Here is an 11,295-nt window from a genome sequence, read left to right as displayed (position 1 = left end):
AAGAAAATATGCTTTTGATTCCCTTGGAATGTTAGGAAATAATAAGGTAGAAGTAAGCATAACAAAATTATGTGTTAAGCTAATAATGGGGAAAGATTGTTTGGTACAGATCCAGAGATGTACCTGTATGTTTGCATTATTTGATGTATGGGGTTTGGAAGCCTTGCATTCAAAATCAATAGAAATGTTAGTTGAAAATCTGGAAAAGGTCGAGAATGATACTCACAAAACAATGTGTGGAATTATTCTTATCCAAGAATAAAGAGGACATGAAAATCACACATTCTTGGATCAATGTTGCTACGGTTCAGGATCCCCAAAATCCACCGTGATATTTGGTGGAGACTACTGGTAGAGAAACCACAAGGAGTGGGTCAGGCTCTAGGGGTAGAGTTAAGAGAGAGAGAGAAGTCACCTTGCCTCCCGTAGAATAAACTAAGGTATGGATGGCCAAAATATGTATACCATTTTGTTTTGGAGCAATTGTCCAAAAAAATGGAATCATAAAAGGCTGTATGAATGTTCAGCAGAAATTTCAGTTAGGAATTTGGAGGTGATGAAGATCAATTTACCATTTTAGAAATGTTTAGTTGCCACCTTGCCTCCCAATGAATAAACTAAGGTATGGATGTCCAAAATATATATACCATTTTGATTGAAGAGAAAGGTGATTGGGTTGACACCCCACACAATACTTATGAACAGGCATTAAAATTGTTAGAGTTTAAAGGCTGTAAACCTGCAGACTCATATCACAACTGTATTATTAATCGGTCATCTACATGTAAACATCATATAACTTCAAAGGAAATGGTCAGACAGTGGTCTCTCTTTTAGTATAGCCAGACGTCTCCCACCACACTCTTTAATTATAATTTTACCAACGTAAGTCATCTTCCTACCCTGTAATTAAGAGCATTTACCTCTAGCAGTAGTTGATATATATAGACTATATAACCTGTATGTATTCTCTGAGAGGTAGTGGTAGCTGTAGTAGTTGTGGGAGCAGTGACACTGAATAAAACCTGGGAGAAACTAAAGGAGTGTTGTGTTCTTTACTGGCTGTGAAACTCAGTTTGTTCAGACCAGTATATTTTAAATTTCCTTGATCAGAGTCGCGGGCATGTGCACGCGGCTCAATTAGTTTATAGTAATTACTCTTATCTTTAGACGCTCTTTCCCTCTACCCTATCGCAGTAATCACTCTTATCTTTAGACGCTCTTCTTATCTTTAAACTCGTAAACATTAAAGGTCTGGCACGCCGGTTTTAAGTATAAAGAAGGCTACTGTAGACTCAAATGTGATGTCGTACAGGTACTCGTACTGATTCGTGAGGCTTGCTGGTGGACGCCTCAGTCAGAGATGAACTCAACGAAGAAGTTTAACTTTATAATTTATTGAACAGGATTAGAGGCGGCCTGGACATCGGCCTACAGTCGACGTCGTTAACAAGTAGAGGTTCTACTGATCTGCGTCTTCTACCCTCTCCCCAACCGAGAGTTTTCTAGACCTTATATACTGAGTGGTGAGGAAGCTCGTTAAAAGGTCCTTATCCGTTAATATGCTTGATGTCGGTTCAATGTCGCAACCCTGGCCGAACCTTCGGCGACGGTATGTCTGTCAAACGATTGACCTGTATTGAGGATTGGTAAGGTTACGATCATCTCCCCGACATCTGAGACAAAACGACCCCTTAACGAGCTAATCCTCACCACTGCCGCGGCCCAACGTCGGTGGCTTTTGATAATGATACTCTCCAATTATTCCTTTTGTCGGTGAATCCTGATATGGCTTAATTATTAAGATCGGTACGTTACAATCGTCCCTTCCTTACAAGTAAAAATATCCAATATTTTTACCATATCGGGAAACACCGACAAAAGGGTTGTTTACTTGCTAAATCATATATTCTTAAGTGGCGCGTTGTGCGCTGTCTAATTACGTGTCTCTACTCGCTATTATTGCGGCATAGCTAATAACGAGTATCATTGCTTGTGTTATGTACCATCATAATTATGACACGGTACCCGTGCTTTTTCACAACTAACTTCTAGAACAGGTTACTGTAACCCTATGTTCAGGTCAATTGCCAGGTTTCTGTATCTGCTTTGTCGCCTTTGTCTCTCGGACGCGATGAACGTGTATAGAAGTGGGTATCTCACTGTTACCCCGCGTACATGCTTTCGTTGTCTCACAAAACATTACACCATGCACGTGTGCGTTATTGCCGATGATGAGAGGCTTCAGTGGACCGAGAAGTGGTGCGGTCCGGATGACCAGCCGCCGTTCGTAGATGTGGACGAAGTTACCACCTTAGAGGCACGGCAAGGCAGCGTCGGGTGTCTCCGGGGCGCTGTGTCCCATGTGGAGAAAGATAAGCCCAACTTGATTATTGTGGACAACCCCTGCCTGGTGGGTGACGGCTGTGGGGTACGGTTTGCTGGGCGAGTGGGAGGTGTGCTCCTAACGTATCTGTGTTGGCTGAACAGAAATGTCGTGTGGCCGTGATTGTGGACATGGAAAATTCGGTGCACGGCCACTTGACCAACGTCATCGGCATGTTGCATGACGTCAAGATATACACCAGACGGCCAACTGTACACCCTTCTGTACTTCACAAATTTTATGACTGGATCATCTGCGACAGCTGTGGGAGGTCGAGTGGGAGTGGGAGTAGATTGCCCGCGAAAAATTATGTGCTTGTTCAATAAAGATTGGCCGTTGAAAGAGTACAATGGGCCACATCGCGTCGCGGAGATCATAGAGGAACCGACGCCATCGGGCAACGCGGAAATCGATAGACTCATCAACGAATATCGCGATGTTTTTAGCACCGATAAAAATCCTTTAGGAAAGTGTGATATAATCCCAATGATTATAGACACGGGCGATAACGATCCGGTACAACAGCATGCGTATAGAACACCTCTGACAAAGCGCGATGTTATCGACAAAGAAATCCAATTTCTCCTTGATAATGACATAATAAGACCCAGTCAAAGTCAATGGAGTTCACCCTGCCTTATAGTGCCAAAAGCGCACAATTCTGTCAGATTCTGTGTCGATTACAGAAAATTAAATGAAAGAACAAAACAATTCATCGTGTTAGAAATGTTTGGAATTGATATTTTTTATGAAAAAATATATAACTTTGAATGCCTTGGAATGCTGCAGGAAAAGGAGGTCAAAGTTATTATTTCAAAGGAATTTGTAAAGTTGAGGATGGGAAAGCATGTCTTTGCTGCTACAGCACAGAAGAAGTACCTGTTTGGATGTATTTTTATCGATATATAAGGTTTTAAAGGACTGTAAGTGAAATCATAAAAAAATTTCCTAGGGGGACCTCTACCTCTGGATGGGTGTGTTCTTAACTTAGATACTAACCAATAGAGTTAAAGGTAGAGGTAGTTGACAGTGATTTGTAGGGTGGCTGGCATGAGAGGATATTTAAGAGACAGATATAGATAGCAGTAGAGATATAGATAGCAGTAGAGAGAGAGAGAGAGAGAGAGAGAGAGGGCAAGCAACCACCTAGAGATAGATAGCAACCACCTAGAAGGGCAATTAAGAAAAGGAGAATAAAGAAATCAACTTCAAGAAAGAAACAGCCTTGTGTTATATGGTGGAGAAAACTGTGTGATCCTCGAGTACCTCAGAAGGGGCACTGGACTTCTAGTTCAGTTGAGCTCCAGCTACGAACTGTATACACTGTTTATTGCTCAGCTTATTATCACAGTTCAGAAAGTATACAAATTTATTTATAAAACTTATATAATGTTATCTCCTGGAACAGGAAACGTATACCTGAAACCTATTCCTATACCTTTCTATTTAAGACAGAACATACACTTATATGGACTAATATATCCCAGTAGTTTCATGTAATGCTAGATGTGAAAATCTTGTATAAAAGCCCTCCACTCTCTGGAGAAAGGAGAGAGAGAGATAGGGAGAGCTGGGAGAGCTGTACTGTATGCTGAAATAAACTTCCCTATCCGAAGGCTGCTTGTTGTTGTTGCTCAACCTATTAACAGACAAAAAAATACTCCTGATACTGGTGGAGGAACCAAAGGGCAAAATGAGAAGAGCATCCCCAAGAACCTCTCAGAGAGATGTAGAGAGCAACCAGCAGCAACAGCAGCAACAAACTACTTCAAATACAGTCCAGCAACAGACCGCTTCAAATACAGAGCCTCAGCAACAGCAACACCAGGCAGAGGAGACACACCCACCACCAGTACAACTGGATGAGGTGATAAACCCCCCAGCACAGCCAGCGGAGCAGCCACTCCCACCCCCAGCGCAGCCAGCAGGAGACCAGCCACCACCCCCTGCAAGACAGCCAGCGGGAAACCAACCACCACCTCCTCCTTCAGCACAGCCAGGAGGAAACCAACCTCCACCTCCTCCTGCAGCACAACCAGCAAGGGAACAAGAGCCACCCCTACACCCAGTACAGTTCCTAGGCCAGCACTCTTCATCACCTGTGGTAATTACGATGCCACAGCACTTGTCACCCTTTCCTTTCCGGGGAGATGACAAGGACTGTGCATCAGAGTGGATGCATAGATTCGAAGAATATTGTAATCTGATGCAATACAATGAAAACATGAGACTTTCATATTTCACATACTTATTAACAGACAATGCAAAGACTTGGTTGTTAACAGTTCAGAATAAGTCTTCTTTTGATTATATTAAGAAAGCATTTTTAGAAAGATATGGGCCTAGCCCAAGCACAATAAGATCTATTACAGCTTCTTTATTTGCAAGTAGGCAGGGTGATAGCAAAATTAGAGATTTTGTAGCCAAAATTGTAAAGATGGGGAGACAAGTGAATTTACCTGAATCTCATATTATGACAGCCATCATTAATGGTTTAAATCCTTCAGTTAGAGCATTGATAATGATGCAAAATCCTCAGAGCATATCAGATTTGGAGGAAGCAGCAAAATTGGCTGAGGCCACTATAGATTTAGGAGGGATGGCTACAGTAGCACCTGTCTCTTCAGAAGTTAAGGCTTCAGATCTGACAGTGGTAATGAACAAGTTTGTTGAAATGCAGCAAAACATGATGGGGCAGCTGACACAACTAATGAATAAGGTACTTGAAGGCCCTAGTGTACAAATGGTTTCTACTAGTAGAGAAAATGTAAATGACCGAAAAGTGTCTTTTCAGCAGCAACTATCCCCAAGTAGAAGGCAAACAGGACAGAGGAGTCGTGAGAGTAGCCGAGGGAGAGAAAATGGAAAGGAGCGAAAGTGCACAAGATGTGGTAAGTGGACTTTTCATTCCGAGAGTACTTGTTTTGCCAGAAAGTTACAATGTTATAACTGTGAACGGATAGGTCATTTGGCTGTGGTGTGCAGAACAGTGAAGCAATAGGGGTGCGAGCGTAATAAGGCAAAATTGAAGAATTTACATACAAACTGCTCAATAGGAAATGTTATGTCAGGGGACCCAATAGAACACAATTTGGTAAAAATTCATTTTAAAAACTTAACTCTCAAAGCTATGATAGATACGGGGGCCTCAATTTCTTGTATTTCACATAATATTGTGAAAGAATTGAATGGTGAAGGTCAAGGGAAAATCTGTCAATCAGATATAGCAACTATCTCAGGGGTTGGGGGAGAATTACACAGAATCATTGGGTGCACATCAATTGATTTTAAAATTGGCAAAAAATCATTTACTCAAAAGTTTTACATCTTTCAAAACCTTCCCAGAAATGTTATATTGGGTATAGACTTTCTTAAGGCAAATGGTGCCAACTTTGACATAAAAAATAGTCTTCTTTCATTCAAAGATCAAAATAGTATCAACACAAACAAACCAAATTATCTGGGTTTGGTACGTACCGACCAGAAGGTAGTCTTACCACCTAGGTCTGAAACATTAATCCCTGTGAAAATATCTGGAGCAAGCAAAACCATGGCAGGAAGTCTACTTTTAGACCCAGTAATTAATGACTATTTGGTGGCTAGGTTTGTGTTAGATAAAAATAGGAGCATGTGTAGAATTTACAACCCTACAGAGAAAGCTCTGACCATTCCAAATGACACAGTTTTAGCTAAGGCATACCCTGTGGATGAAAATTTCATTTTACCCATGAGAGAGGGTCAGGTTAATGTTGCATCAGCACCATACGGGGAACCCACTATAAATATCACGAAAAATGATTCTGTTGACAGTCCCAACTTACTTGAATTAGCTAAAGAAACCGGCATTTCATTAGGTGAATCTGACTTGACAGAGAACCAAAAAACTGAATTATTGATTCTAATCGGAAAATATAGAAATATATTTGCATCAGAGCTATCAGAGTTAGGAGAGGCAAATGTTAGAGGACATGTGATTGATACTGATAACGCCCCGCCTCAAAGACAACGACATTACCGATAAACACCTGATCAAAAGGCTGAAATTGAAAGACAGACGGATGACATGTTAAAAAATGACATCATTGAAGAATCCAACAGCGAATGGGCAAGCCCAGTGGTATTAGTTCAAAAGAAAGATGGGAGTATGCGTTTTGCCATTGACTATAGGCGTTTAAACAAGGTGACAACACCTATTCATTTTCCCTTACCTCGACTTACTGACGTACTAGACTTATTGGCTGACTCTAACGCTAAGGTTTACAGTTCACTTGATCTTTTCTCAGGATTTTGGCAACTGCCTCTTGAAGAATCAACCAGACATAAAACTGCCTTTGTCACTCACCATGGTCACTTTCAATTCAAAAGACTAGCTTTCGGCCTTCGAAATGCGTAGGCTTACTACCAAAGTACTATGGCTCGTGTATTAAAAGATTAAAATTGGAAAATGGTGTTATGTTACATTGATGATATTCTGATTTTTTCCAAAAACTTTGAAGAGCACTTACAACATTTGGAACTAGTTTTTAGATGCTTGCAACAAGCAAATCTCAAGGTAAAAACCAAAAAATGTAAATTGGCTTCCAAGAAAATAGAATTTTTGGGTCATTTTATCACAAAGGATGGTGTTTCGCTAGACATGTCTAAGGTAGAAGCTGTCAAGAATATCTCGAGGCCAAAAACTCGTACTCAAGTAAAAAGCTTTTTAGGAATGTGCAATTATTATCGTCGGTTTGTTAAAAATTATGCTAAAATTGCAACACCTTTGAATGTGTTGACGAGAAAAGAACAACCATTTAAATGGACGGTGGCATGCCAACAATCTTTTGACGAACTAAAAAATGCATTAGCAACTGCTCCCATTTTAGCATTCCCCGACATGAACAAAGAATTTAGACTAACAACAGAAGCTTCAGACTTCGCAATTGGGTACATGCTTAGTCAGCTTGATGAGGATGGTAGAGAGCATGCCATATCTTATGGATCAAGGACCCTGCGTCCTGCAGAGAAAAATTATAACGTGACCGAGAAAGAATGTTTGGCACTTGTGGAAGGAATTAAAGAACATCGAATTTACCTTCAGCCCAACCACTTTGTGGTATTTACTGATCATAAGCCACTTGAATGGCTGCAATCCAAACAAAGCGGTAATCAAAAGTTGAATCGATGGGCACTCGAAGTCCAAGGTCTAAATTTTTCAATTCATTATAAGAAAGGCAGTGCAAACCCGGTGGACTGTTTATCAAGGCAATCTGACAAAAAAGACGATGACTTTCATTCAAACCCTAGGGAATCTTTAGTCAATGTAATAGACACCAAAAACTGCAAAACCACTGAAAGATCTAAAACATCAACAAACAAAAAACTTCATGCCATAAAGTTTCGGTATCACAAGCAAAGTCCATCCATATCAATCGCAACGATTAACAAACCCACCCCAATCATTTGGCCAGATAAAATAGAACTTAACGACATGGCGCAAAAGCAAAGAGATTCCTCTGATTTATCTCCATTGATTGACATGCTTCAAAACACTACAGATCTTCCATCAGCAAAAGAACAGGTAAAAGATTTTTTCTTCCTCAAGGATGGGTTACTTTACAGACGGTATATAAATAGAAGGAAGGCAAAGGCTGGCGATGACACAGCAGTAGAACAGTTAGTAGTTCCTGAACAATATAGAAATAAGGTTTTGAGAGCATATCATGACATGAAGGCAGGAGCTTGCCACCCAGGGTTTAGGAGGTGTGTAGAAAAAATAAAATTTAAATACTATTGGCCAAAAATGACCAGGGACATCAAGCGTTATGTGAAATCATGTGAAATCTGTCAGAGGGTTAAAAGAAGTTACCACAAAACCAAACCTTTACTTCAACCTTTGCCCATCAAAGATGTGTTTACCACCTGGCATTTAGATATATTAGGTCCCATCACACCTACAAAAACAGGTCAAAAGTATATCCTCTTGGCAGTAGAGTCATTTTCACGGTGGCCGGAAGCTTTCGCAATTCAAACACAAGAAGCTAAGGAAATAGCGGACGTTTTATATAAGCAAATCTTTACAAGGTATGGTGCCCCATCAGAGATAATAACCGACAGAGGTCAAAACTTTAGGTCTAAGTTGGTCCAAGCAATTTGTGACATCTTTGATGTAGAAAGGCATCACACTGCAAGCTACCATCCGCAAAGGAAGTGTATCACAGACTGTCTCTTTGCCAATGACAGTCTACTTGTCTTGGTGGCAATATTTTTCCTTATTATCAATTATAGAGAAGCCATTTGACACCCACATTGTTGTTCTGCACCATCACAGACTGATGTATCTGATGTAATTTCAGTTTTGTTTTATTACGCTAAGAGGTAAAACAGTACTTGGGAAGAGTCTACTTTTCCACTGAAAGCATGTGTGGAAGTATGTTGTCTTAGTAAAAATTAAATGGATTGTTGAATAATTATTGTGCTATTAGAATTTAGAGTTTGTTTATATATATTTCTCTATGTATAAATACAGATGTATGCTTACATTAAGTTATGCTAGCCAACTCTGTTGTTTCAGTGGCTAATGCCTATGTCTAAGAAAACCGCATGGTATATTATACTGTACATAAATTTACCACTTATGGTGGTTACATATTATTAAGTTTTTATTGTATTTATACTAAACATTGTACCTATTATATTTGCATTTTAATGTGTCACAACTATCTAGTGTGTATAATTCAGTTGTGTGATTATCAACAAGCCCTTGGCTTGAATGAGAATGATCATAATCTATATAGCATTTTCAATTTTCTTCCTTATATTCCAATTTTAATCAGCCTAAATTATAATAAGTAAACTTGAGTCTATGTGTAAAAATTCGAGGCACAAATTTTAAGGAGTATGGGAAGTGTATCACAGTTCAGAAAGTATACAAATTTATTTATAAAACTTATATAATGTTATCTCCTGGAACAGGAAACGTATACCTGAAACCTATTCCTATACCTTTCTATTTAAGACAGAACATACACTTATATGGACTAATATATCCCAGTAGTTTCATGTAATGCTAGATGTGAAAATCTTGTATAAAAGCCCTCCACTCTCTGGAGAAAGGAGAGAGAGAGATAGGGAGAGCTGGGAGAGCTGTACTGTATGCTGAAATAAACTTCCCTATCCGAAGGCTGCTTGTTGTTGTTGCTCAACCTATTAACAGACAAAAAAATACTCCTGATACTATAATAATACATTTATGTAACCACATCAAAATCTTGTTGATTATATTAGTTTAATACGATGGCAGATATTTCATTTTTGATTCTCACAGCAGAAATTCCACCCAGTTACAACCAGCTTTCCAGAGGACTAGTTGATCCAAATGGTAAAGCCACAGTTTTGGAACTGTCTTCACAAAGTGATCTTGGCATTTATCCAAGGACTTTCAGATGTTCTTTAAATTTGAGTGACAACACTGTCTTCAAAGTTACTTCCTGCACAGTTAGAATTTCAAACGCTTTGTTTCCTTTTCAACTGAAATCTTATTTTGAAAGTCAGAGGAAGTATGAAGATGTGCTAAAAAGGAAAAAAGAAAGGAACAAATAAAGGCCTGAAAATCTCAGCCAAAAAAACTAACATATAAAAAGAGATGCTCAATATAGAAAGAAAATAATGGTATTGTTGAAATGTGCAGAGCAAAAAAGTTCCTACTGTATGAGACCAAGTGTCCAAGAGAAGATAAAGGAAATTGGACGGGGGTATAGGTCACAAGCACCTATCATGCTCACTATAGACCTGTATTTCATGTTAGATAACACACACTTACTCAAGATTGTAACCCAGATATACTGACCGTATGAATAACTGTGAATATCCTCATTGTCTAAAACTATAGCCACATGTATCTTCATTGTTCTCATTATGAACCTGCATTTCATGTTAGATAACACTTACTTAAGATTGTAACTCATATACTGTAACCGTATGAATAGAATAACTTTGATTATCTTCATTGTCTTAAAGTGCTCATGCTTACTAAATGAACACTTGTAACTGTCTTCTCTCTGATAATGAATTATGTATACTCCTATCTTAAATGCCCTATTGTGGCTCTACCCTGTATAGAAGGCCCAGTAAGCTTAAGGGTCTTCTTTGTCTTCTTTGTCTAGCAGCTTTCACTTCTGGTTGTTTACACCCTTCAGTGTTTGGTTCTTGTATTTTTAAATTATCAAATTAAAAGATTATCTTTGTTAAACGCCAAGTATCCAACAGATAATGAAGGAAAGTGAACAAGTGTACAGGTCACAAGCGCATATCAAGGAAAAAAGAACGGACTTAGATTCAATTTATTATGGACAGCAAGGTGTGAAGGATGCAAGGCATAACAGAGAACAAATGCCTGGCAAACAATGAATACTTGTTGAGGGAATGTTTAGAATTTATTTATTGAGAAAAAAGATAATCTTTTAATTTGATAATTTAAAAATACAAGAACCAAACACTGTAGGGTGTAAACAACCAGAAGTGAAAGCTGCTAGACAAAGAAGAAAGAGAAAATGTATCTAGCAAATCCAGAAGGAAGTCATTTGGTCCAGCAGATAAATATATAAAAGCCGGACTTCCAGCAGATGATACAGAAGGAATAAAGGGACTTAACTGAGGAGATCTCGTTGTTGTTCCTGATTGTGAAATAAGCACCTCCTTACTGTTAAACGCCAAGTATCCAACAGATAATGAAGGAAAGTGAACGAGTGTACAGGTCACAAGCGCATATCAAGGAAAAAAGAACGGACTTAGATTCAATTAATTATGGACAGCAAGGTGTGAAGGATGCAAGGCATAACAGAGAACAAATGCCTGGCAAACAATGAATACTTGTTGAGGGAATGTTTAGAATTTATTTATTGAGAAAAAAGATAATCTTTTAATTTGAT

At 39.0% G+C, this 11,295-nt stretch overlaps 1 protein-coding gene across 1 annotated transcript; it reads left to right on the top strand.

The window, feature by feature from the left end:
* Positions 1-475: 475 nt before the first annotated feature.
* On the top strand, positions 476-5,425 carry LOC147759476 (uncharacterized). Its single transcript, XM_086998174.1, has one exon. The coding sequence runs from the start codon at positions 4,080-4,082 to the stop codon at positions 5,385-5,387; it is 1,308 nt and encodes a 435-aa protein (XP_086854300.1). The 5' UTR covers positions 476-4,079; the 3' UTR covers positions 5,388-5,425.
* Positions 5,426-11,295: the final 5,870 nt, after the last annotated feature.

The sequence above is a fragment of the Lingula anatina genome, chromosome 10, assembly GCF_051362555.1.
Source record: "Lingula anatina isolate TDL-2025a chromosome 10, LinAna3.0, whole genome shotgun sequence".
NCBI lineage: Eukaryota > Metazoa > Brachiopoda > Lingulata > Lingulida > Lingulidae > Lingula > Lingula anatina.
The sequence above is the reverse complement of the archived record's forward strand: the minus strand, read 5'-3'. Positions and strand labels throughout refer to the sequence as shown.

Bases quoted from the DNA above. Each gene is read 5' to 3' on its own strand.
- LOC147759476 (XM_086998174.1), top strand. From the start codon at position 4,080: ATGAGAAGAGCATCCCCAAGAACCTCTCAGAGAGATGTAGAGAGCAAC.